This window comes from Phalacrocorax aristotelis, chromosome 1 (assembly GCF_949628215.1).
Source record: "Phalacrocorax aristotelis chromosome 1, bGulAri2.1, whole genome shotgun sequence".
Taxonomy (NCBI): domain Eukaryota; kingdom Metazoa; phylum Chordata; class Aves; order Suliformes; family Phalacrocoracidae; genus Phalacrocorax; species Phalacrocorax aristotelis.
In genome coordinates this window covers 193,842,128-193,869,908 of record NC_134276.1, presented here as the reverse complement: position 1 = coordinate 193,869,908, position 27,781 = coordinate 193,842,128, and the positions used below count along the sequence as shown (strand labels likewise).

The 27,781-nt window shown below is 38.5% G+C and overlaps 1 protein-coding gene across 15 annotated transcripts in view; it reads left to right on the top strand.

The window, feature by feature from the left end:
* Positions 1 to 27,781, top strand: part of CADPS2 (calcium dependent secretion activator 2) — a 319,788-nt gene that overhangs the window by 95,358 nt on the left and 196,649 nt on the right. For all 15 annotated transcript variants that reach the window (XR_012658617.1, XR_012658616.1, XR_012658615.1 and 12 more), the window contains exon 3: positions 12,769 to 13,101. Coding sequence is in view for 12 of the 15 variants with exons in the window: in XM_075081181.1 (XP_074937282.1) it covers positions 12,769 to 13,101 (333 nt within the window). In the remaining 3 variants the exon portion in view is untranslated. The remainder of the gene's footprint in view (positions 1 to 12,768; positions 13,102 to 27,781) is intronic.

Genomic DNA, 27,781 nt, shown 5'->3' with positions numbered 1-27,781 from the left:
CTTAGACCCCAGAGTGAACTTAGTGCTTTAACCATTCTCCCCACCCAACAGCGCCCTTTCCATCCCACCAAAAAATAAACCACCAAAACTAAACAGTAAAGGGGAAGAAAGTGGCAGGTGCATTGCTTAAGTTGTCAGTTTGCTGACACTTTTTTGGTTGCTGAAACAGAGGCAGAAAAAAAATAATATGTGATGATGTTTTGGGTGGCTTCAGACCAATTTCTATTTGCTTGTGTGCTTTTTGAGCATTCATCTGCACTGGCAGAATATATAGATTGGAAATGAAAACGTGATCTTGCTGAGTAAAAAATATATATTCTGAAGCAGTGTCCTCATTTTAAAGTATTGAGGGTGGTGGTGCGGAATAGGGACTGAAAGGTTCTCAGCAGAGCTGCTCTGACTATAGGCTGCCTGGTATTATGTTCAAAAGTAGAGATATAGTAGTATGTTCGTTCAAACTAGAAAGTATTAATCCATACTTAGGTGAAAATGGTTAATGCAGGAGAGCATTACTGATAATAGGGAAATGAAATAGCCAATTCTTTTCATTGCTGACAAAATGAGCCCAGTGCAACACCAATGATGAAAACTGTCACTTACATAACTTCCACTTTTCAGTCAAGTTGAATAAAAATTAGAACCACAAGTGACTCTAGAGAAAAGTTCAGTGAAGGCTGTTTTCCCTTCTTTATTGTACTTGCCTATTTACTTTGGTTTTTCTCAAAGTTAATGCAAGAAATTGGATCTTGTACTTAGAAAGATTGTACCCTAAGAGATAAACACTATCATAAGAGATAAAGTGCTGGGTTTTGTTGTATTCTGTACAGCACTAAATAAACACCAAAAAGTCAGCAAATGGAGGTGTTCCTTAGCAAGGCAAAAGGAAATGTGGGCTATTGATTTTGAACAGCTGTGTTTTTCTCAAGTTTGCAGGTACCAAAGGAGGTAGTTATGCATAAACTAGTAATCTTCTGTGGTTGGGAAATAAATAAGTGTGCTAAGTAAATGATTTTTCTAATCCTTTCAGCATGGCTGTGTTTGCTGCTCATTATTTCTGTGTATATATGTTTCCTTTCTGAAGCCTGTTTCTTTCAGTCTTCAGTTTCCTCTTTCTTCTTTCTGCTTTATTATTTCTAGCTGCTTTTGTTGGCCTTCACCTTCTTCCCTCAGTCAGTGTTGAACACCTCCTTTCTGGAATTTGTTTGCTGGAAAATAAATAGGGCCAATAGTGCAGTGAGGCTAAGCCTTTTTTTCAGTGATGTCTCCAAGGCATGCTGTGTTATACATTGAAGTTAACAGCCTTCTTATGGTTTTTGGTAGCTAAAATAAATCCTTTGACATTCTTGCCACCTGGAGCTTTCCATTGGTCCCCAAAGGGAGGAGTTCTGGACAGGCAAGATCAGCATACTGGGGAGCAAGTTTTCAGCTCTTCTGTAAAGAGGGAAGGAACTCTGGAAGCAATGTGTTGATGAGCTCCAAGTGTTTGCTGAATTTCACTTTACTAACCAAGAAAACGCACTTTGACAAAAAGGGGCTTTGCAAATGACTTCTTTGCCAAGTAGATGGTGATGGATATAACCAAGGGCAGTGAGCATGTTGTGGCCTTACACAGTGGAAGAAGGTCCTTACATGGTCAAGGAAAACCTCTGCTTTGTATCTCCATGCTGAAATAGTTTCATGTCTGCTTTAATTGGCAAGTCTTGAATAAACTGGGAAAATAGCATAAGAATAGGTCGGTGGTAACTTGCCTGGCTTGGTGACAAGAGAACCCCTGCATTTAACTTGCAAACAAACAAATGTGTGCTTCAAAGCATAAAACTCTTCTCCCACCCTTTGGGGTTGTGTGTTGTTCAGTATAAAATACTTTCACTTGTGCTTATGGTCTGTATTAGTCAATACATTAAAAAGATAGATGTTGGAAATATCTCATGCCTAGCATGGAGTTTAGGTTTCTCTTGCTATGAGGGTAATTAACATCTTCCCCTGGGCAGGCTGACAGCTGGAGTACCATTTCTGTTTAGGAACTATTGAACTTAATGATTTATTCTAGATCCACTCTGTGCAATCTGTTCTTTCTCCTATATCTGAAGGTCTTGAGAAGCATCTACAGAGATAATATGGCTATTTTAGCACGAGAGAGCTGTGGGATAGAAGAGCCTAGGCCTGTACAGAAACTGCTCTGTCTCCAGTGACATTTATGAATTTATTCCCACAGTTAAATAGGAATGATGAGTGGACTGTATAGGTGTGATTTCAGACCTCATGGCACTGTCTACAGCAGACTTAATATATCCTAGCCAGGAGGAAAGCAACATACAGAGGGAACAGTGCTTTCTTCCTAGCAGCACGTCAGATGTCCCAGTCCCATTACTGAACACAGAATTACTATGACTTCTTTTAACAGCAGGCTGTTTCTTCTGTTTCAACAAACCAAGCATCATAACATTTTGAAATATGCAGGTCTATTTCTGCTGTCCTTTTACCTGCTTATCAGCTAATTTCTCCCTGCCACAGACAACAGGGAGATGAGAAGTCATTTTTGTAATTGCTTGCTTATAGGTAGCCTTATGCAGGGTCTAGCATGAAGGTACTCGAGCCTCATCTTTGGGGAAGAGGATTTGCCTCTTTCTGGCTGCCAGTGTTGAATACGTGGGTGTGGATCGGCCCGCACGGATCTTGAACCACGCGAACGTTCAGTGCCTGGGTGAGCAAAGTCACTTGGCGGGGAAGCTGGAGTATGGAGCTGTACATCCAGGTGATATTTGGAGAATAACTCCTCTGGAGCCTGAGGCCAATACCACAGTGCACAAAGTCCCTCAGCGCACTTCAGCCAGTGAACTCTGGGGCTTGGCAGAAGGGGAGACTGTACTTTCGAAGAGAAGATAAAAGTGGCTGTAGCAAGTAGAACTATTGCTAAAGTAATTAACAACTATGCTCATATAGGCAACAGTATATAACTTGCTACGTCTCACAAGGGTGCAAAAGCTATTGTTGCTGTTGTCAGCCTTGAAAGGAGGATAAATATGCTTGTTCCAAAGGCCAACTGGATAACTTTAGTAAATGAATCCAGAAGAAAACACTGCTTCTGGCTGAAATAGGTTTGTGGGGTTTTTTTATGGTGATTGTCACAATAGCTCTGTTAGTTCTTGTGCCCAAGGCACAAACATTGCAGTACATGAGTCTCTGAAATGTGTAGCCATCGGGAACAGAAATTTGGGAAGACTTTGGGCAATTGCTTGTGCCAATTTGAAAAAGGAGGCAAAGAAACAAATCCCAGTGCAGTGTTGTGTAGTATGCTTGTGAGCATGTAAGCATAGAGAAGTAGCACACATTTTAATTTGCAAGAGTTTGGGTTTTAGTGTTTGGGTTTGTTTTTTTTTTTTACAGGTAGCTGGTTGCTAAGCTGTGGGAAATGTCCGACATGCAGCTATGATATTGCCCAAAAGAGTTGAAGAAAACAAAGTAAACTTTCTAAAGATTCCAGCTTGTGATGGTTTCTGAACCATTACTCTTGATAAGAGGAAATTATAGCTTAACATAGTCCAGAAGGGTAGCAAACATGATATTAAAAAAAAAAAAAAAGAGGAAAACTATTAAATGAAGATTATGCCTCTTCATACAATGATGGTTTATTACTTTAAATTTTATTTCCTTTTCTCACCTTAATGTAATGTGATATTTTAAGGAGGCTTTAAAAACAAACAAAAAAACTTGCTGTTATCCAAAATTTAAGATTTTTCTATTTCACCATTTTTTTTTCCCCCTGAATTAGGGGAAACTGTACAGTGTAGTGTATTTTTAGGAGAAGAAACCTGTGATTAACAAAATCGTGACAGAAATACTTAAATAGAATAATAGAGAAATAGGAGTTTATTAGTGTGATCTCTTAAAATTTTAGTATCTTTTGCTTTTACCTGAAGGTAAGGGCTCTGTTCTGAAGACATACACAGATAAAGAAAAATGGCCCCTGAACTGCTAATTTCATTGAAAAAGAATCAACATCGTGCCTGGAGGATATTTCTAGGGAGTGAAAGGGAACAAGGGAGGAAGAAGACCTGCAAGCCAGTCTTATAAATATTTTTTTTCTAAAAACATAAAAAAATACTTCTGATTTCAAAATACTGAGCAAATCTCAGTAAGCATCTCAATTTCCACTCATGTTTAGCAACCAGTAGTTATTCAAAGTAGTTATTAAAATGCATTGTTATCCATTAGTCTCTTCTTAGAATCTAAATGCTGGATCAATGGCTAATGCAGTAATTTTATTCAACTAGCATAAAAATAATTAATGTGTATTATTAGATGTATGAAGCTACTGCATAAGCTATTTATTTTTGATCCAAAAGGATCTTGTTCTTGTAGTCTGATTAGTTGATCAGAATAAGCCTAATCTAAACATCAACTTCATAATTCTTCAAGTGTTTTTTTTATTTCTTTCCAGACTCTTATAACTGCACATCATATCTGAAACAATAGCTTTTTCTGCAGCTCCAGGGTATAGCAGCAAACAGTGTTGGTTATAATATATGTTAATTCCTACTAGGCATAAGCCTTTGTTCTTAAAATATGTAGTTGTGGAAGCTGTTCTCCGAAATGTCAGAAGTTTTTTGCACCTTCATCAGACTAGCCCCAATTCTCAGTGCAATGCATTGTGCGGTTTCAGAATGCAGTAGAACTACTGAGGGCTGTGTGAGCTGGTCCCAGAGAACATTGCTCATGTTAATGACTGAAATGGGGAATATTTTTATTCCTGTGGAACAGGAAGAACTTTAAGAAGTGGGTGAGAGCTGTTGACTGCAATGAGAGTTGCTAATGAGCTTTTGTATAACAGGCTTTGAGGAGCTGCTGCAGTAGCAGCAAAGGTGCTATTTAATATCACACAGTAAATGCCCTATGCTTTGTTTTGCATTGTGATGCTTCTAGCACAGCAGAAGGATGCATGTCACATCGAATTTTTAAGTAGAGAAACTTACTTCAATTCCTTTTAGTTCCTAGAGGAGAATTATTGTCTTTTGCAGACATTTTAGAGCTCAATTTAGCCCTGAAAACCGCTGGCCATTTTTAAAAATGTATTCTGTGTGTCATCAACTCAAGACTTCTGGTAAATGCTAGAAGCACATCAGGAGCTTGAGTGGAGAACACATCAGGAACTGAAAAGCATTCACAAACTTGAGTGTTCCTTGGACTTCCGTTAGAGTCCTGTTTGCCCTTGTTCAGCCTTTATCAAAGAGGCACTTCTATTAATTTATATTTTTTTTATTTTAATTGACAATTTCCAATATGACATAGTTGCCATTAATCAGTATAGTTCTAGCTTTCTTTCAAGCAAGCAAATGTAAAAAAAAAAATAAATGCCCTTTAATACAAGAATGATTCCTTAAGGACAAAATGCTGCCCTCTGTAGTTGTATATCTGTGCTTGATAAGGTTCTCCTGAAAAAAGTCTCCAAAGAGAAATATCTGTAAGCCTTATCTGACAACTTTTTTTCTTAGTGTTATGAAAAAGTTCAGTTTTAACATTAGTGTGTTTTCAGGAGGCCCCAAACATCAGTTGCAGCACATAGGCATGGATAAATACATTGGAGATCCACGTAACTAGCTGGCTCATCAGTCTTTGAGCCCGAGTAGGAGAGACAGTGTTTGGCCCTTGTCTAGCCATACACTTTTATGTGTGGAATATGGTTTAAAAGCTCTGGGAGCTCTTGAAAGGTGGAATGTGTGATGTTTTTAGAGGCTGAACTTGCCTTACATGCCTTACAGTGAAATTTGCTCTTTTTTTTTCTTTCCCCCCCTAAGAGAAAGAAAGATTAAACTAAACTTTAAAGGTTTATGTGGGACATCGATATTCGATGAATGTAGGTTTAAAGCGTTGTATAGTAAGTAAAAATGACAAGCAGATGAAATTGGGGCAGCTGTTATTTTGGGGACAGTGGGTCTATCCCCACCTTCACCGAGATCTTTTGAATCTTATTTCTCTGCACTGAGCACGGGAGATTGACATGGCAGTACCACAAAACACAGGAACAGGAAGTGGATTCCACCTGCCCAGGGAGGAGCCCACCAGCTAAAGAGCAGTAGTGCCATCACTGGTGGCACTAATATGGTGAAGAAACACAGCTCCCAGCAGTCTGAGCCTCTGTGACAAGCTCCAGCTCCAACTGGGAAAAATGACCTTAAAGTGTATTTCTTCATGAACAGGATGTGACTGGGGCTTGGAAAAGAGAGGCCAAATCCTCCCAGAGGTTATGCTTTGCAGTCTTGATGGTGCCCTGTCTGCTTTGATCACAAGCCCATGAACTGGGAGCATTTTGTTCCAGGCCGGGAAGAGGACAGCGTGGGAGTCAGCGCCTGGTGGAGTCTTTGGAAGAACTTCAGCATTAAGGGCTGTGTCTGGATTGGTGGTGCTACCCAAATGACCACGCTGCACTGCTTGCAGCTCCTTAGGAGGCCAACAGAAGCAGAGCCCTCAATAGTCCTAGTTAGAAGGAGATAGCATACTTTCACAAGCAAAATAAAGCGTGCAGCGTCAGTTGAGCAATTTGTGCAATCACAAGTCTCCAAGTGTCGGCAATGAAGCATTTCCTACGGTCCGCATCACTGCAGAAGATACTGTTACAGCTGGAAGGCAAAGACATTTTATGCTTAGTTCAGAATGGCATACAAGTCATCATAGCCATAGAAGTAGGAAGCTACTACAGTTCCTGGATGAACCATGATTTAGAGGCTCTCTCTGTGTGTAAGGGCTGTGGTGTTTTATTCCACCTCTTATTGTGCTGGAACATGCAGGATACCAAGGTCTTGGATCCAGTAATGCCAGAATTTAACAGAAGTGGAAAAAGCTATTAGGCACCTTAAATTATGTGTTGTAAAGAAAGGTGATAAGGAAGCTGGGTCAGATGATGTCTAGTATGTCTAGAAGTTTACTGAGCCAGAATCGTAGTGTGCATTTTGAACTGCAGCCATCTTTTCCATGAGAGGTGTATTGAGCCACAGCTGTTAAAACGTTGGATGTGCCTAGAGTGTAAATGTGATCTTCTCAAAGCTAGAGGAAAGGCAGTGACTGTCAAAAATGAAGAAAAATCTCTAGCTGCTCTTGTGGCAAATGAAGTTCCCAGTGCTGCTTTGCTTATTAAAAAGGAGAGTGTCAGTGCAGTTGCACTACGAGGAGGTGTACAGGAGCCCCATGAGTAAGGAGTTTCCTTTGCAGAGACTGAGAAAGCATTCTTGTGGTCCTTCTGCCCTTTTCAGCACCATTTTGAATTTTAAAAGAACAAACAAAGTTTTGCTTAAACAAAATCCTATTTTACCACACAAAACTTGTACTCAGAATATAAGAAGCAATAAGTCATAGCTGAATTCAGTTTGTCTCCAAAATGGATATGGATGAACATGACTGACTGCAATGCTTTTCTCTCTGTGTGTGTACGCACATGCATTAAACAGATACATACGCATTTTTATATATACACACACTTATATTTCCTGAAACTAAAATTTCTGTTTTCACATGGTTAATAAGAAGGCAATTTTATGTTGAAAAAAGTGTTCTGTTATAACTTATTACCTACAAGACCAAGGATTTTTATGTTATAGGACTGGATATACCACAAATGTCAGTGGTGTTCTGCAAGAGATGTGTATTGTACATGCATTTTTGCCATTAAAAATACGGGGGGATTACCTTCTGTGTTTTACTTTATAAAAGAATGTCAGTATGAAAGTGAGATTTTGGGTAAAAATCCTAATGTGTAAATATTTTTCCCTTTTGAGGTAATGTACTGTTTAGAGCACACTTCTTTTTTGTTTGCTTGTTTTTGCAATCCTTTGTTTAAAAAGTGGGGAGGCTTAGATCTTAAATTCCCTCTTTATCAAACCCTTTTGCAAAGTTTTCTGCCAGAGAATAAAAGAGTTGGTAAAACAATTTGGTCAGTGCGAGCTTAGTGTGTTGCCAGTGGTGCTGTGCCTAAAGCTGAGTCAGGCTCTGCTGGAACTGATGTATAAGCAAGTAGCTGAAAGGTTGTTCTTTACTGGTATGTGTGGCAGAATTACAAAACGTTATTTTTTATTAATAACACCACTTACACAAGCTGGTAGAAACATTATAGGTACTTATAACTATTTGGGTTTTTTCTTCCAAACTGGCTAAAAAGGTGACCTTAATAGAAAACTCCATCAGTATGTGTATTTGAAATGAAAGAAAACACATGTAAAAGTTTGTAATGTATGGCCTAATGGACTTCATATTTAATCTGTCTACAAAGAAAAGGCAAAGGTTATCTACAGTTGAGTTTATGCAAACTCTTTTGCATATTGCTTGTGGTTTTTTCTAGACTTTACAGTAGAGTATGAGTATCATATTTCTGTTGCCTGTAGATATAATTAGTTAAATTTGATATGATGTTTGCTAAATAGAAATATTATTCAGGTGGTAGGTGCTAGAAGATGTAAAAGCAGTTTTTTGTTTAAAATGTCCAATGTTTTCTCAAGCTGTAGGCACTGCTAAATGATGGTTTTTCATCTCTAAACAGAAATATACTTTTAATGTAACTATCTAGTGCTAAAGACTAGTTGGAATTAAGCTTTTTATATGCATTTGCAAGATGTGACATTGCATATGTATAACGTTTGGATAAAAAGTGAATTTAAACCATACTTCAGTAGGTAGATGCAAATTATAATTGTTTCTGTAATTTTAAGAGAAGAAGAAATGGAAGAATTTTTTTTTTCAGTTCCTTACCTGATCATCTCTGAATGGTTATGGTATGAGGAGAACTTTATCCATCAAAGACTGTATATATGGCTCAGTCCAAGAGTATTTAGAAGGGCTTTAAATAATGTGAATTGAAAAAGTTCCTCGAGATGGATATACTGGGCTGACCAAACCCTGTTTTTTAACTTTCTATTTTTTCTTGAACTCATTGTATGTGTTAATAGAGTGGGGCCTTTTGGTGTTTGATAGTTTGTTAGCAGAGGGTAATATGAAGAGCTGATGTTGACTTAGATTTAAGGAACCAAAAGTGACACTAAAAGTTCAAATGCCAGCTAACAAAGAGCATTACCTTAGGATTTCTTTGAGGAAGTCCAGAAAATGTTGGTAGAAACAGGAAATACTTCATTAAAAACTTTGACTCATGACAAATTATTTCTAAATAATACAAGGATTTCCAAACAATCACGGCTGATCTGCCAAATCTAGTTCCCTGTAGAAATAGATATCTTTGTCCCCCAAATAACTTTTTCTGATATTTTATATTTTACATTCAAACCTCTAATAATTTTTTTCTCTTCAGTTCCCCCTTAGTGTTGACAAACTTGAGATAATATTTTAACACTGGACAGTTTTGAATGATTATGTAATTTGAATTAAGTTTAATGGTCAGAGAATCCAAATACAGGAATAAAGGGAAGAAGAGCCAACAATTTAGTGAATGTACTTAGTTATAATTTTGCTTTAAAGATGGATAACAACACAAATATTTTCCCTAATAGGGATGATTGGGCTGTGCATATAATCCACATTGAAGAAAAAGTGGTGAGCTATGTTAAGACTACTATAGCTTATGTATTTCACTGTAAAAATGACAGCCAAGAAAGTACTGCCAGTGTTGTAAAGCATGTATGTATCTCACTCTGCAGTCCTAGCTTAGACTCTGGACCCACAGGTACTCAGCCAGACGGGCTTTCTGGAACAATGGTGGAAACAACAGCTCCATTGGCATGAAACTGGTGGCATAGCATTCTCTATATAGTAGCAATTCCCGTAAACTTCTGTTTAGAATTTAAAAAAAAAAAAGGCAGCCGTAAAATAGCTCAGAAAAGCTTTGAAACTGAGGAGACAAATCTCAAGAAATGTAACTGAAGCAAAGGATTCTGAATTTAACATGAAGTGTACCATATGTCTTTCAGGAACAGGAATAACAAGACATTAAATAGCTTTTTAATGCATCTTACTGTGTCAAATTTGTGGCACATATGCTACACTCCCAACTGAATTTCTGTTCTTTTATGGTTTTCTGTTGCAAACAAAGTCTTAAAAATTGAGTCTTTCTGTTCAAATGTTATTATTATTTTTTAATTACCTCAAATACAAATAGTTCATTTTAAAGATGATGTTACATTTTTTCTCCTCTCAGGAAAAAATTGGTAAAATGTCACTCAAAAAGGAGTAGAACAGTAAAAGCTTCAGGTCCAATGGGTTCCTTTTCAGAACGAACCATGTACTTTTTGTAGTCAATTATCCACACTTTGGGTTTATATTTTGGGTAATTTCCTTTAACATCCGCCATATCTTTTGCAAAAGAATTATCTTGGAATAACTCTTGAATATTTAATAAAAATACAGTTTGTGATGTGAAACACTTCAGAAGGGAATATTTTAAGGTCAGGGATACATGGAAAATGTATTTTGTATTTGCACATACCTATATAAAAACTTGTTTTGCTCAACATGAACATGTCATCATTTGTCAATGTTGTGGGCACTGAATGTTACAGTAGTACTCCCCTTCCACAGGTAATTACTGAAAAAATGGAACATATTTTTCCTGCGGTCTCCTAGAAAATCAACTTCAAAATCAGAAATAAATTTTTAATTAGTCTGGCTCATAAGTCAAGGGAAATGCTAGCAGCTTTTCAGCCCCTGCATTCTGGAGTAATGGTTTTGAATAATACGACTGAAAGAAGGTAATGAAAGATGAATGATATTCTGATGATCTTACAGTGTGTGTTTTGCAGATTTTTTTTTCATTACAGTGATCCAGTTCTATTAGCAATACATAGGGTTGTGTAATCTTGGATAAACATGAGATTTTTGTGGGGAAGAGGCTATAAATATTCTTAATTTCGTTCTTTCTTCTGCATCTGCTTTCTCTCTGGCTATGCAAACTAATGTGATGGAAGATTTAATGCTGTTTATGAACAAAGTATACAAAGTAGCTGAAGTTAATTTGAAGTAATCTTTTTAAAATATTTTTTTCTATTTGCTTTCCAGTGAAGCTGTTAGAGGAATGAATCAATTGTAATTGCAGACTGTTAAAACAAGGAAAGGTTTAATATCCTTGTACCTGTTTGTGTTGATAAGTTTTATTGTTGAGTGGAACTTCTGATTATTATTTGTTTTGAAATGAGATTCAATATTTATGTAGTGTTTTTAGGAAATTAATATCAGCATTAAGTGACAGTAACCATATCAGGTCCCTTTATAAATAAGAGCTTAACCTTAGATACTTATGTTTCCAAAAAAGGAAATCTATCATGGTACAGTTAGACAATAAAATTAGCAGGTATTGGTGATGGTTTGTTTAACATCAATTAGGATGTCTGTTGAACGATATATTTTGTAAGTGACTGCATTTTAAAATATGCTACAGGGAAACATGCATCAACAAGCACCGGAACTCTCAGAGTATGTTTTTCTTGATCTGTTTCCACCTGTGCACTCCTCTCTGCTCAGCTTTTTAGCTCCTCTCCTACTGCTGTTTTATGTTTTCTAAATGAAGCACAGTAATATTTTAGGTTGGTTGATAGGTACACCGTCTTCCAACATGTGGTAGCATATGGAGTCAGAGCTCTACTGTGCTGTCATCTCCATTCATCGCATTTTCATAGCTCTCAGTGACTAAAATGGTTATCTGAAAACACATAGCTGACTCATCTTCCGCAACAGTGAGAAAGGTGATCTATAGGAAGTCTGTTTAGACTATGTGGTATCACATCTGTTCTTTGCATTCCAGCAGTGCTTGGGGTGTTCGTGTGGCGCCCAAGCAGTCGCCCAGCAGCCAAGCCTTGCAGGGCAGAGTGCCTTGACCCATCTCCCTCTGCTGCAGGAAGCCAGGGGGTTCTCCCTGAGTTATCCGTTCAACGACATGAGCAGTTTATCTCTTGTTCCAAGCAGATGTCAGTTGTTTACACTGCTGATCAAGCTGCAGTGTCATCTTTTTCTTGGTTGCATTTTGTAGAGGAACAATTTCATGAGACTTGCTACTAAAATGAGCGGGCCACACACAGTGCCTGGGTGGATCAACCTCACCAAGGCCTGTGTTAGAAGAGATGAATGCAACCATCCTTGAACACTGAAAAGCTGTTACAGAATGCTGATGCTGATTTAATTGGTTTGTTGTTGTCATTTGCCTGGGAGGGGGTTTTTGTGTTGGTTTTTGTTTGGGTATTTTACACAGAGAATCCCATACTGTGTCTCCGGTACTGTATCTACAGTAGTAGAATCAGTTCTGTATTTTTGAGTCCTGCTTCCCTCTATTGTTAATATTGATTGTAGTATTTCTCCAGGTTTTTTTTGTTTCCTGGATTTCTGTCTCACCTTCCATCAGATTCTTGGCTGGCTTAAAGGTCATAATTTAACTAATACTCCTGAGTTTTGAGACACTGTAGCTTATCCATGAGTTACTTGCAAGTACTTTAGACTTCTATGGCTTTAATGGAGGAAAGACTAATTAAATCTTGTAGGTAAGTTTTAAATTAACTGCTGTTAATTCAAACTTCATTCTAGTTAGCTGTTGTAAATTTGTGCATAAATACTTTAAAAGCTACTTAGTTTAGAGTACTTGCTCAATGCAGAAACTTACTTTTTCAATATGGTTGCTTGTTTCTGTGTGAAAAATATAGCAAACTTGGTCTGTATAACTCTTCCTTATAAAGCCATCTTACACAGAAGTAAAATACTAGTTTGTAATCCCTTTATAAGGGATTGTTTTGTGTTTGTATCCATGCCTAACTTTCTCTGTTCCTTTTTTTTTCTTTTTTATTTTAAAAGGTATTTCTCAAGAGTGACCGGGTTGCAAGAATGGTCCACAGTGGAGGATGTTCTGCAAATGACTTTAGAGATGTTTTTAAGAAAAACATAGAAAAGAGGGTCCGAAGTTTGCCAGAAATCGATGGATTAAGCAAAGAGACAGTGCTAAGTTCTTGGCTAGCCAAATACGATGCGATATACAGGGGAGAAGAGGACTTTTGCAAACAGCCGAATAGAATGGCCTTAAGTGCTGTATCGGAACTGATTCTGAGCAAGGAACAGCTTTATGAAATGTTTCAGCAGATTCTAGGGATCAAAAAATTGGAACACCAGTTGATTTATAATGCCTGCCAAGTAAGTATCGGTGTCACTCGGTTCTGTTGTTTTCAAAGTATTTCGCCCCCGGCAGCAGGTCAAGTGCTTCCTCCCTATGTGCAGAAGCCTTCAGTTTTAAGTGCATCTCCACAGTCCAAGGAGATGAGACCCCTCAGGAAGGAATCTGCATCATTTGGTTGCTGGAGAGCACTCGGAAAAAGGGTATGCCAGATTATATGGTACTTATGCTACAGGGATCTTCTGACACCTTTTACAGTGTCACAATTCCAGTGATTTGGGTGATTCTGCAGAATGGTCTGTATACCTGCACACCCTCATATAAATTACATATGTACGTTTGTACATGCATTTGTGTGTATGTGTATGTATCTTTAAAAGAAATTTCCTGCCTGATGGGTGACAGGTGGTTGAATTCGGGATAGTCTTGGCCATCCAGTGTCTAGAAGTTCGGTGTGTTAGAACTCAGCATGCTTCATTTCAAACACCATCTACAAAGCTAATTTGTACATTTTTACTTCGATATTCTGTTAGATAAGAGGCATGTTCCTCATAAATTACTAAGGCTGAGACAAACATTCTCTTCAGCAATCATATTTGGATTTATATGTGTAATCTATTGCTAATCAGTAGTGTAAATGGTATGTTAAAATATTTTATCTGGCCAGTCTTCATAGTGATGCAACTGTAAACTAGCAGCTACTCAGGGAGGAAAAACCTAAAAAAAACAAGGTTTTTTTGAAAGTCTTGCAACCAACCAGTGTGGCTGTGGCGTTTAAACTGAGCTTTTACAGCTTCCTACACTGTCTATAAAATAGTAGACCAGATTACAGCTAAATTGTTTTTCACATATTATGCTGAAGGCTGGCTTGTAGTTATGGGCCATCTTAATACGGGGACAAATGAGGAATCTTGGACATTGTTGCCTACTTCCTTTATGGAGTAGTGTGGTATGTAATCATATAAGTGTTCTATGAAACATCTGCGGTGTTTAATCCTTCTCAGGGTCATAGATCCAACTTTCATAATGCGAAAGTGCAATATTTTACTCTGCATCAAATTATGAGGGCTTCTGTTTTCACTGTGAGCTCTTTACTGACAGGGTGGAAAGAGACTTCTGAATAAGCAGTGTTTTGAATGGAAAGAGAGGAAATATTTCTTTTTTTTCCCTGTTTCCCCCATTTTTTTCCTTTTGCCTCTTAAGTCACATATATTTATATCATGAAGGTAACCTCTGGGATATGCAGGTTGGTAACAAGATGAAGCAGCACTGAAAGCTTGGGGGATAATCCTGCTTATGTGAGTTTTTTATATAACAGAACATAGAGGCATAGGAGAATTCCGTTTGGAAAAGACCTCAGGAGGTCATTCAGTCCAACCTCCTGCTCGAAGCAGGGTCAACTGTGAGGACAGACCAGTTATTAAGAGCTTTATCCAGCCAGGTGTTAAAACTTCCAGGAGTGGAAACTCTCTGGGCAACCTGTTCCAATACTTGAAAACATGAAAAAATAATATTTTTTCCCCAAAATAGATAACCTGTTACTTACAGTAGAAATTCTGTATGGATTCCTCATTCGTGTGGTGTCTGATGATTGCTAAATCTTACTTTATACGTCACTGTGAATGGTCAAGATCTGCTGTTAGTCTATGTTGTGCTAGAGGAACACAAACAAATGTGATTGTAGAGCTTTGAACAAGTAAACAAACAAACGAAAAATTGTTTTCTTAGTCTGGAAGTGGTTCTGATGATACAGTCCACGAGGTTCTTGCATTTGTGTACTTGAAGGCTGCTTTGTTTTGGTTCATAATTGTAGAAATGTTGATGGAACAAAACTGGTTGGCAAATATCAACAAATTTTTCTCTGTTGGTCCACATACTAGAGACTGATACATTGCAGTGACTCATTTTTGTCTTCTACCACAGTAGAATTTTGAGCATGGGGTCCTGTTCTATTCTTTTTTAACTGCAAATTAAAGAGGAAATAATCTTGTGGTAGGTAGGAAGGGAGAAAGACTGATTGATCATCCTGATGCGTGCGAAAATGACTCAGTGGGATTAAGAGAAGACCCTTCTCATACTCTTTCTGATTTTGAGCACTGAAGGTTGTACAATCTCCTGTGCAGGTCTCCAAAGTACACATTGTTTACCCTGGTTTCATATAGATATTGGAGGATGGGAAGAAAGACACACTTACCTCTTTGGGAGCAGCTATAGGAGCACCTACATCTTTCAAGCTGGGAAGAATGGAGAGGTAAAGGCTTCAAGCCTATACCCTTCTTGTTTGGGGTTCTAGCATTCTGAAGATTTTTTCCAAGGCAAGGATGAGATTACTTAGCTAAAGCAAAAACTTTCGTCGTGTACTCCAGCAGAGTTGCTGCCATCCATACATTTTATATCCTGTTCCTGTGGTCCAGTCAAGCACATGACACACCAAAGGTATGAGGAGAAGGCTGTGCAAAGGAAATTATAACAACCATAGCCTTTCTGGGAAGTGTATTGCAGACAGCAACCAGTCTCTGATAAAGTAATACCTTTTCTCCTTTGGCAAAATCCCTTATTTCTCATTATAGTTTTAATAAATATTTAGTTTAGGCTGTATCTTATTCCTTTCTATTGACAGTGTATTTATAGATGAGATGAAGCTAAACTCAGATTTCAGTCAGCACCAGCAGTTTTCATTCTGCCCTAGAAGCCTCTATCTGTCTTTGCATGAAAATGCTCACTTTCATTTCCCTTTGCTGCTGCTGTTTAGAATACTAGAGACTTGCAGATAATGATAATCAATAGTGTCTGGGAGCAGTGAGATAAGTGAAAGTCCAAACAGATGTTGAAATTGTATTTTTGATACAGGTTTTGATGAGTTGGCTTCTAGCCTGCGCTTCTAGCAGAGAATCAGATATATGAAATCCTGTGTATTTTGCAGCTCGGAGAAACAGCTGCCCTTAACAGCAAATCTGTATAGTTATAATTTGTGCAGAAAACTCTGTATTTTTCTTTCCTCCTTTTTTTTCGTTCCTTCCAGCCCTTTGCAAACGGGAAACAGAAAAATGTCTTACAATGTTGATGATAAAGAGTAAATTACCCTGCACCTACAGGGCTGCTAAGCAGGCAAGCATGCTATTTGTAACAGTAGGAGGTATTGTCTGCCAGCCTCCTCCTCGCGACTTTCTCTCCATTTGGAAACTTGTTACTGGTTTTCAGCAGCTTTTGCTTCCTAGCCTATTCTAAATGGAGCATTCCCTTCAACTTTTAAACCCTTGGGTATCTTGCAGTAGCTCATCAGACAGTTCTGCTAGGGTGTGGGTTGCTGCGGGTCCATACAGGTGCCACTCTCCATCCTTTGTGCGACAGCAGTGAGAAACAGTGTTCTTTCTATCAGCACAAGAACTTAATAAAAAAATAAAGTGAATAGTAACAGAGCAGTTCTCTGACACTGTCAAAAACAGTCCAGATAGCTATGAGAAATTTATGCACTTTTCTTTGAAGAACAACTTTTTTTCACAATCTTCTAATGTATACTAAATGCCTAAGCTTGTCCTTAGGTAGTGAACATTAACAGGACGTTCACTTTAGGATGTTGAAGATTCCTTCTATGATCTTGTTTTCAACTTTACAACTTAGAGCAAGGCCAGCAATTGCTGTCAGCCACCTATATCTCTTTGTGATGAAAAGATTCAATTTGGTAAGTGCTGACACTTTCACCTGATTTTTATTTATAATTTGTTCCCTTGACCTGTGTTTTATGATTGCCAGTTAGCTGGGACTTAATGAGCTCCTTGACTTAATGAGCATCCTTTTGAGATGCCTGGCCACGGTGTGTTGTAATGACTTCTTTGATTTATAGAGATCAATCATGATATAGTCTTTTTTTTTTTTTTTTAATTATTCACTGCTGTAGAGGATAACTTTGATGCAGAAAGTCAAACTGAAAGTCGAACTCACTGATGTGTGGTCATGTGCTATTATTATACCACTTCACCGGTACCAGAATTTATGTATCAGGTAAATCATGACTCCACGCAGTGTTTATTTTATTTTGAAGTACCCTTATAAGGTTAACTTTTTTGGCTGATCTAAACCCTTTGTCTTGGGTGTGAGGAGCAGAGAACAACACTGATTTTCATAACCAAAGAATTCTTGCAAGTCACATTCTCTTTTCTGAAAGGTAATAAATAATTTTGAGAATAATGTAGCATTTTTTAAGAAGAATTATTTGCTAAGTCTTCTACTGTTGACTTTAGGGGAATCAACCACAAACGTAATTCTCTGGAAATAGCTTTAGATGGTACTTTGCTGCAAGACATAATTTTCTGTTTAAAAGCCTTGTATTGTGTCTGGTTCACATCCTTTATTATCTTTAGCTTTTTTCAAGATGTAACTCTCTGTATGTGTCTATTACTGAGAATGATGGACTATATTGTATCTTCCATAATAAACCTTTGTATTTTTAATTATGAGAATATTTTCTGTCGAGAATTTCTCCTGAACTGGAGTCTGCTTATGGTGCTCAGTACAATTGGACTGTTTCACCCAGTGCTTCACTGAAGTCCAGTTAATTATGCGGTTTTGGAAATGAGCTAAATTAAGGGCGATTTAATTTGCAACAAGGCCTTCATGACTTTTGAATGTTCGTAATTCTGATCCTTTGCTCAGTAAAATCATGAAAAGTAGTGAATTTATGTCATGGATCACAGAATTTCCCATATTTCTGGATATTTTTCTTAGAAACTTTCATACCCTGTGTAAGTTATAGGGACAAATGCAACTTCATGAAGCATAAAGAATAATTATATCTTCGTACAAAAAGTTTCATTGTGGAGCTGATAATCATTTTCTTGAAGTAATTAAACAAGTGTTAGGATTCCCTTTAGTATATAGGCCAAAACTTAAACAGATTAATTTTTTAAGTAGGGCAAGGCACAGGAAAGAATTAGGAGTCTTTTTAGTCAAAAGATACTGGCTCCCTGAGATATTATAATGTGACCAGGCCTTCAGCTAAGCCAGTATCCTTCCAATGGTCACCAATGACTGTCATTAGTTATTTCGTGAAAAATTATACCTGGTACAACAAGGTAACCTCTGAAAAATGCTGGTAAGGTCCATTGCTGTATTTTTGAGATAGCATCAGGTGTTAGGTAAGACATCCACTGTCTTAAACGTACCTCTGGGCCAAAAATGTGTTTTTACCCTGCCTAAGATATTCCTACGCCCCTATTTAGAAAACAAACAAACAAAAAATCCCTTGCGCTGATCACCTGCTTTATATGGGAGATCTGCTACCTTCAAGCCTTACCTGGTAAGAGGTTACTGCTGGGTAGCCAGAGCAGGCCCCTGGCCTGGGGCAGGATTTATTTTCTCTCTAGATAAAAGGCAGTTTTGCAGCGACTGCAGAGCAGACAGCAAGCAGGACAGGAGCATGGGGAGAAGCTGTCTGGGCTCTCGGTGGGCAGAAGGGACCGCAGTGGTATTGGGAGATCTCTTGGGAGCAGAAAAGCAATACTTTTGTGGGACTGTGGGAGGCTATAGAGCTGTTGTTAGTATTCAGGTGTTGACTGCATTTTCATGTGATAAATGAGAGTTTAGAAAGTTTCTGCACGCAGTCATGATGCAATAACGGCATGCTTCCTTACAGAACAGGTCAGTGCTTTAAAACTGTCATATGTGTCTGTCAGCCTGAGAAGTGTTTCATGCCTTTGATAACAGAAACGTTCAAATGTTCACACTTCAGGCTTATTCACACATCAACTCTATTGGTTTCTAGTACCTGTAAATACAAGAATATATCTTCTCCCATGCCTTCCTCCTCACAAAAAAAAAAAAAAAGTCTTCTTTCTGATTGATATTTCTCTGTTCTTCAAGGGGAAAAAAGATCTGCCATTGTCTGTTCTTGAGCGAGAGCAGAATAATTCAAACCAATTATTTCAATGGAGAAATAAACTGTCATTTCTCACAGGATTTTAGACGTCTCCTCTTCATGAGATGTCACTCTTAATTACGTGCACATAGGAGTTTAATATAAAGTTATTTCAACAGTTATATTTTTTCAGGTGCTTTTTGCTGAGCTGCTTCATTTGTCTTTTACCTCTGTTCAAGAAGTCTGGAGCGGTCTTGCTCAAGACAAAATCTTCAGTGGTTTGGAAGATAGTGCTGCAATGTCAAATACTCCTCCTAAGATTACTTCTGTAATGGGACTGTGAAAAATCCAGAGCTAAGCTGAACAGTGTATGTCAGGTCAGTTTGGAATTTCAGCTTAATAATGTGAGTTCTGGTGAAAAAGGAAGTCTTGGAACCCCCAAGTGATTCAGTTCTGTTAACACACGTTGATGATATTTAAAAAGAAAAAAAAAATTTGGCTCCTCTAAAAAAGTGCTTTTTCTATAATAGCAGAGTTTACTTTGGAAAAAAAAGTCGCTGATTGCCCCAAGGAGTGTTGATTTGTTCTCATTTACTCTAATGATAGAAGAATGATGGAAAGAATATTAAAGCATCCTCAGAGAAGCAAGTTACTTCTTCAGTATATTTAAATACCTGACTCTGAACAACATTTAAAAGCCTTGCAAGTTACATAATGGAGAAGTAGTTTGCAATTTTTATGTTGGTAGTTGAAGGAATATGGAGAAAATACCAGAGAGAAATGGTGTGTTGGCAACAGTAATGTATTTTCAGTACTTGAGGTATTGCAGTATCCTTCTACATTCAGCTATTGGGTGAGAAAAATCGGCTTTGACAGCTGCATTTAAAAGGAAAACTTGAGTGGGACATCTGAAAACCATGAAAATATTCAAAGGTTTACTTGTTGAGTATAAGTGTTAAGAAAATACATTGAGGGATAGCTTTTTCACTTTTAATCACTTTTAAAACAAAATTTATTTGTGGATTTTTTTTCCTATCATAGAGCTCTCTTTGTGCGTATGTGGCTTCTGTCCTTGTGGTGTTTTGTTTTCCATCTGCATGAAGGAGTTGGACATGTATGGTCTCTAGAAGCCTGAGAGACTACCGGCACTCATAGACTAGTGGATTTACTTCTGTTTTCTAAGTTAGCATCCTTCTAGGCCTGTTCTCCTCTGTATCACCTTTCTTGTCACAAGAGGTAAGCCAGGCTTGACTGAGAGTCATCAGAGAGTTACCCATCTCCCCTCCTTTGAGGATTGAAATCATCAGCATTGGGATTTTGGCTGCAGATCTTTCTTTCAAGCTGTTTTGTTTTCTGAGACTGTCCTTGGCATTCAGGGAGTGCAGGAAAGTGGCAGCAGAATGGGCATCGAACCACAAAAAATACGGAAGTTGTTTTTGCCTTGGTTAAAGCAGATCCCTTTAAGCTTCTATTTATTACCTTTCCCTGTGTTTCTTTCCCTAAAATATTCTTTTGGAGCCTTCATGAAGTAATTAATGCTGTTTTGACATTCTCCTGAGTTCCAGATCCAAGGGAGTTAAGCTGCCTCAACAGTCAAAGCCAAATATACCCAGCATTTAACTTGCATTTATATTAACATCACCAGTGCATTTGACTCATCTTGCTTAATATTACCAGCTGAGGATAAAATTCCTCTGGTTTGGTATAAAGCAATAAAAATAAGTCTTTTCTCCCAAAGGCTGTAGCATTTTTTAAAACAAAAGGTATTTTATTTTTAAGGAGAGATTCTGTGTCTTCAGGTAAATAAATAGAAAACAAATAATTTTACAGCCACATTTCCAGACTGATGATTAAGTTTATTAATGTGTCTGTTTCCTAGCTTATATGTGCATTTGAATGAATGTTTGTGAGCAAGCTGAATAAGTTAATGACCTTTAGCATGCAGTTGTCCCCTGTTCTAAGACGTGGTGGTATTCTGTATTCCCTCATTATCAATTCAAATTAAAGTGGTTTTGCTTAGAACAGTCACTTCCATCCCAAAGATCAATTTGGTTATTTAGGTTTGTTCCTCTGCAGGGTTTTTCATCCTCTGAGGTGGCTTCAGGAGCTGGTGTGAAGCCAGCAGAAGCAGCTGAAGAAGCCACAGGAAAAGAATGAGCCTATGTTTCTGTATCCCCCCTTACTCACTGGTACTGAATGTCTTACTCTGAAGTTTAGCTGCGTTTTTCCCCCATTTTTGAAATCTTTTAGAGGAAGTTTCTTTGCAGCTGGCTGCCTGGACAAGGTTCATATGGCTTCCTGCACCGCAATCACTCCAAAGGGAAATATGCAGGTAAATTTGGAAACGAGCCAGCAAATATATGTGGTAGATACATATTTTAAACAGAAATATCAAAGCACAGCCATAATAGAGGATAGACTGTCCTGTGCAAGAATAATGATGTATGTCAAATGACTGAGAGATCTGTAGCTCTCTTTGAATATGCTATAATTTGTGTGTTTGTTTTTTGTCCTCTAGGAAGGTGTTTTTGTGGCTGTCCTTAAACTGAGAGAACTCTCAGGTCACCTTTTCAGCTGTGTCCTCTGCTGAGGCTGTCCTAATCTCTAGGATCTAATCTCTCAAGCTCTAATCTTCCAGGCTGTGCATCCCAGACACCCTCTCACCCCAAAAGAGGATTGATTCCGAACAGAAGAACTGTCATGCAGGGACATGCTCCTTGGCATTTCATTTATTCCCATATTTTATATTACAAGACTCAAAGTTAGTTGATCGTATCGTCCAGATTCAGTCTGGTGTCAGTGCTGAGGCTGTCTGCTTTGCGATTAGATGTTCATCATTTCAAACTTCTGACATGTTTACAAGAAAGTGCCTGTTTCTCTCTCTATAGGTCTTCTGTAGATAGGTAGGTTATTTTCATTTTAATTTTCTGCTACAGGCATGAAAAATTCTCGAGCCAACTGAAATAACCCTTTTTTGGTCAGTAACATGAGTAGAGTAGTCTACAAGCTTACAGCGTGCTGGGAAGGGAAAGAGTAGAAATAGGATTCATCTGTATTTTGTGTCCTCTATAGGAATCTGTTTATTGAGATAACAGAAGAATAAATTGACTTCCAGGCATTTTAGCTATAAACAAGAAAAATCTGAAATAAAATTGAAGCTACTCATTTCGTAGAAATGTTGACTTCCAGCTGCAGTTGAAAGGTGCAGTTGTATGGTAAGCGCTCTGGGGCTATGATAGAAGTAATGTCCCTTTGCAAATGAAGTAAGGGAAGAGGCAATCCCTCCATCACTTCTGAATAAACTGTTTTCCTAACTGATCATGCAGTGCCAAGCTTTTCTAATGCAGGAACACTAGGACTGCCCGTAAATGAGGGAACATAATACTGAGCCATGCCTGAGAGAGCCTCCAAAGGTACATACCGTTTCTGGAGTACCTTTGTTTTATTCCTAGGAGTACTGTAGAATCATGCTCCAATCAATCTGGCACAGCCTTCTCCCCATACTGTGTCTTTGCTCAGGAGACTGGAGACAGCCTGAGGTGCCTGAAACACCTATGCCTCCTTAGAGAAACTTATCTACCAGTATTCCAGTTTTACCATACTGGAGCAACTACTACATTTTACATATGGATAGCAGGATTTTTGTAACTGTTTTTTTTCCCACCTGTTTAATTTTAGTAGTTTCCTCCCATTCCCATATTTCCAGGAGGGTGGAAGATGGAAGCTTGTAACTTCTGGCATCAGGAGACAGCTCCCTGTCTCTTTGCAGTTGTTCATCTAGAAAACTGGTTCAGGACCCTGGCAGCAGAGGAGGAGGAGTGAGTCCTGTTGTGGAAGAATGTATGTTGGACACCTGAGGTCATGGGATTGGGACCAAAGCACAAAGAGGAAGCAACAAGTGCTAGTGTTTGGTGACTTCACCCTATCCAGGACAAAAGCACCCATTGGCTGGCCATACCTTTTTCCTTGCTTCTAGCCTGGATCTGTGATGTTGCAGAGAGGTTGCTGAGGCCTGTCCAGCCTTCCGGCCACTGCCCCTTGCTGCTTGTCTGTGCGAGCACCAGTGACATGACCTTGGGGAGATCAAAGGTGACTGTAAGTCTCTGAAAGCAAAGATGGTCCAGGGTGACACATCCAACCTGCATAATTGATGTAATCAGTGAGGCTTCGACCTTTGGTTATGGCACCTGGTTTTGAGGAAAAACTAGTAAGAAGTGATGAATCTGACAAGACTGTAAGAATTAATCTGACAAGAAAGCATGTACATGTTTGTGGATACGATTCCTAACCTAACACGGAGGATTTTAAGCTAGGTTTTTTAAACGATAGGGAGCTAATCCCAGGGTTAAATGAAAAAGCAATGCATGTGGAGAAGATACATATGGTAGAAGGCTACAAGGGAGACAATAACGTTCCTTCTCAGAAAGGAAAGCATTCATAAATGTGTCTACACTAATGCCTACTCTATAGCATCTACACTATTTGGGCAACAAACAAGAAGTCTAGTCTCTGGGTCAATATGAGAAGGGAAAGTAATGTTGTTAATGATATGGTGAGGGTCAGTTACTGACCACCTGAACAAGAGGATGAGGCTATCAACAAACAATTAAGAGTCCCAGTGCCAGGCCTTGATCCTCATGGTGGATTTCAGACACCTGCCACCAAATTGCTGGGAAGGTAACATGACATTGTGCAAGCAATCGAGGAAGTTTCTGGACTGTGATGGTGATAATTTCTGAACACAAATGCAAAAGGAGCAGTTGGGATTATAGCTCTGTTTGACCTGCTATTCACAAACAGGGAAGAGTTGGGGGTGAACGTGACCACAGGTAGCAGCTGGGCTGCAGAAATCTCCAGTTGACGGTTCAGGAGTTGGAGGAAGGCTGAGAAGGTAATCTGCGAACCTACCCTCTAAAGAATTGCTTTGCAGATACACTTGAGAAGCTGCCATGTGGGGAGAAGTAGAGCCAAGGAGTGGGCTGATTCCTTAAGAAAACATAAAGAGCTCAGGAACAAACCATACTATTGTACAGAAAGTCTGAGAATTATAGGTATTACTTTAGTCCCTGGAAAGACTGTGGAGCACAACCTCTTGCAATCCATGTTGACATGCATAAAGGTAATTGTTGTTAGTTTACATGGATTTACATGGTAGCTGGGAACACAGTACTCTGGAGTTTAGTATTATTAAGTGTTTTAATTGACGGCTTGGATGATGAGACAAAACATATCTTCAGTGCATTTGTGGACAGTGCTAAACTGAAGGGGAGGGTGATGCAGCTGGCATGCTGAATGGTTAAAGGTGGTCTTGAGCATTAAGCTAAAAGAAACCTCATGAAGTTCATCAAAGAGAAGCAGAAGGTTTTGCAGATTGGGCAGGGTAATTGGGTATGAATATGGGCTAAGAACCAGCTGGTTGAATTGCAGCCGTGCTGAAAAGCATGGCATGGCACGGAGGGTCGATGGCAGGGCGGATGCCAGGTTGAGTAAGAGCCAACAATGTCCTGTAATTGCAGATGAGATAATGCTAGACTACCTTAGAAGAAACATAGGAGACTGACAGAGTAGTTTTTCCCCCTCTTCCTGCCCATGGTGAGGGAGCTAGACTGTGTAGCCTAGCAAAGAGGAGTCTAATGGGTCATCTAGTAGCAGCCTGCCACGAGCAACATGGAGGGATGTTTCAAAGACAAAGATGACAGAGGTATTACTGTGTAGTAGCAGATGGTATAACAAGAGTTAACTGTCACAAGCTGTGACTTAGGAGATTCAGAATGATCATTAGAGAAAAACTTCAGTATGAAGGTAGTGGAGCAAAGGAACATGTCAGCCAGAGAAGCTGTGGAATCCCCATCTTGGAGGTTTTCAGAACTTGGCTTGACATAGCCACGGCGCTTTCATCTGCTGTTACCAAGTAGGAGGCTGGACTTAATAACCTCAAAATTGCCTATATAACCAATGTTTCTGTAGTGCTGTGTCTTGTACTTAGAACAGAAATGAAGAGAATGTTGATAGGAGGTGCTGACAATGGTACACATTTCTTGATGCAAACACCTAAATATTCCTGTTTACATGTTTGCTAGGTGTCAAACCCTTGTTATGGTCAGTGGAGATCTAGCCAAGCAATGCAACCTAGAGAGCAGTATCAAGTAGACCCTTCCTGAGGGTTCTTAAATCCTCAACTAACATTTAACTAGAGTTGGCTACTTAGAGACCATATGGAGTCTTTGTCACTAGAGGTGTTTTCTAGTAAGTTGGAGACATATGTTTCTAGGTTGGGCTAAATAGAGTTTGTCTTGCTTCTGGGATAACTGATGGTGTTCTCTGACCTATTTTCTAAGATAAGAGTTACCAGCGAAGTTGTTTGTAAACATGGGAATTTTCTGATCTTAAAGTCTTCTTCCAGTAGAGTAACAGTTGTTTGTAATGTAAAACAGGTGTTGCTCTTTCCTTGCATCACAAAAAAAAGTTGTTCCCCATTTTAAGGACTTACTAGGTACATGCTCTTAAGCAATATTTTTTAGTTTTCCTTGTTAAGGTCTTTTTCCTGATCATTAAGTAAACAGAAGATAGACTGAAATCTATAATATGTTTCTTTTGGACCTCACTCCAAACATGAGCTCTTTCTTACTCTCAACTTGCAGCCAAGAATCCTGTTGTATTCATTATTAGTCCTGAGCATGAAGAACAGTAGGAAAATGAAAACAATTTGATTAATAGCCCACAGAACTTCTCACTTTTGCGAATGAATGGAGTAGAGAGTTGGTGAAGATCTGGCTGTGGTCAGCCTAGAAATTTTTCAACCTCTCTGCTGATTTGAAAGAAATTTGATGTGAGGAAAGAGCTTAGAAGGGTTTTGTGGAGTACTGTGTAAACAGGTGCTTGATTGAAGTAGCAGGTTACAATTCTTCATCAAGGAGAACAGCTGGTCATATCTTATTGTGTATCTAGAGTATACACATGGAAAGAGAGCTTTCTACATGCCCTGACCATGAGAGGAATTTTAAACAGAATCTTCATAGATATGGAAGACAGTTTTTCATGGTGCAACACAAATCTGCAGATGAAGCTTGCCTTCTTATACATCAACCTCGAAATTACATCTATTTTTTAGTCCTTACTCAACTATTTGGGATTTTTATTTTTATGGACAAGTATGTACACATCACTAATACCACTGACTTCTAGAAAAAGGTAGCAATACAGAACATTCTCCATCTAATGCTGTGGTATTGAACAGAAAGGGAGAAAATGGGATTCCATTTCTGTCATCTTCTAACTTCTCTCCATGATACTTACAAACAGCTTCAGTAGTATCCTTCTACCCCATGATTTTCTTGAAGAAATTATTAGCTATTTTTAAAAAAGATTATCATTAAAATGCTCAGATATTGTATATTTAAATACAAATGCAGACTTTTAACTAAAGAGAAACATCTTAACTATTTGAAAGAACTGTTTATAAGCAAGTGAGTGTTTTGTCTGGGGTGCTGGTTTTTTCATGGTGCATTTTGAAAACAACGTCATACACAGTTTTTTTTAAATCTGTGATAAATCAGTGCTTCAGTTGTGAGTTGTCAGCCTGAATTTTAAGTTTTCTATCTAGTTAAGTCAGCCACCTATAATTATTTGTGGAAAAATATTGGCATGACATTCAAGGTGTTTTTGCTTACTTAATGCAATGCTCATTAACATTTATTGCCCTAGTTGCATACATTCTCTTTGGTTTTATTACTCTAAAGAAAATCTAATCGGTGATTAATAAGGCAAGAAAACATTCTGCATGATATTTTTGGAGAGTGAGGGGGGTAAGCAAAAAAGAGAGGGGATTTCCTTCTGAAGCAAGGATAATTTTAGGAAAATATAAAACACTGTGAGCCCATTTAGTATTATAGGTCATGAATATGCATATACCAACAAGGTTTGCATGCTAATCTTTGGGTTGTCTTGGATATGGTAATCTCTGTGCAGGTGGTGGGAGAGGAGGAGGGCGGAAGGGTTTTTCTAAGGAGAATCAGGACGTGAGTCATAGCTCTTTTAAAGCCCATCACTTTCTGGTTGGGGTGGATGTGGGAGGGTATTCCCTAGCCAGAACCTCGGAGCAACTTGTACTGAAGGAGAAGCCAGTATCTATTTCAGCAGGATCTGGGGGAAGATGAGAAGGAGAATAAGAACACCCATTTCTTCATTTCTTTGATCATCCTACCAGAGATTAGCAGTGCAGTTGGGACCTCCACAGTATTTATGGTAGGCACTAGATAACTGCTTAAGTGCTTTTAATAACCCTCTGGAGGCTTCTGTGTCTCTCCATTTGTTATCTAGGGACCCTAGGTTTCTCACTGAAAAGATACTTTATTTGGATTGCATAGCTCTGAAGCTTTTTTCACTGCCTAGCTGTAGGAAGAACACCCATACAAATAATGAGGCAAAGACTTGAGTGGAAAATAAGTGAAAGTTAAACTCTTTTGTGTGTGGATATTTATAATCTTGTGGTAGCAAAGTTGGGGTGGAAGATGTTTTACATAGTGAGCAACAACTGAAGAGTGTGACTTTTACATTGTGGAAGACACAGTGCTGTGATGAGTGTGTAGAGTCTGTCTTGACAGCACACCTTAACTCCAATACCTGGATGTGAAAAACAAGATACAGTTGGATAAAATATGTTTATAGTGTGACATATTACAGATCTTAATTTTCCATTCCTGTTAAAAAAAGAATGATGCTTTGCATCCACATCCTTGATTTATCTTCTTAATATTGAGAGTGATTAGATCTGTAAACAGTAAGAACCTGCCATTATTCTCCTCTCTCAGCACAATGTGCTTTCCTCAGGTTTTTTTCCCTAAATA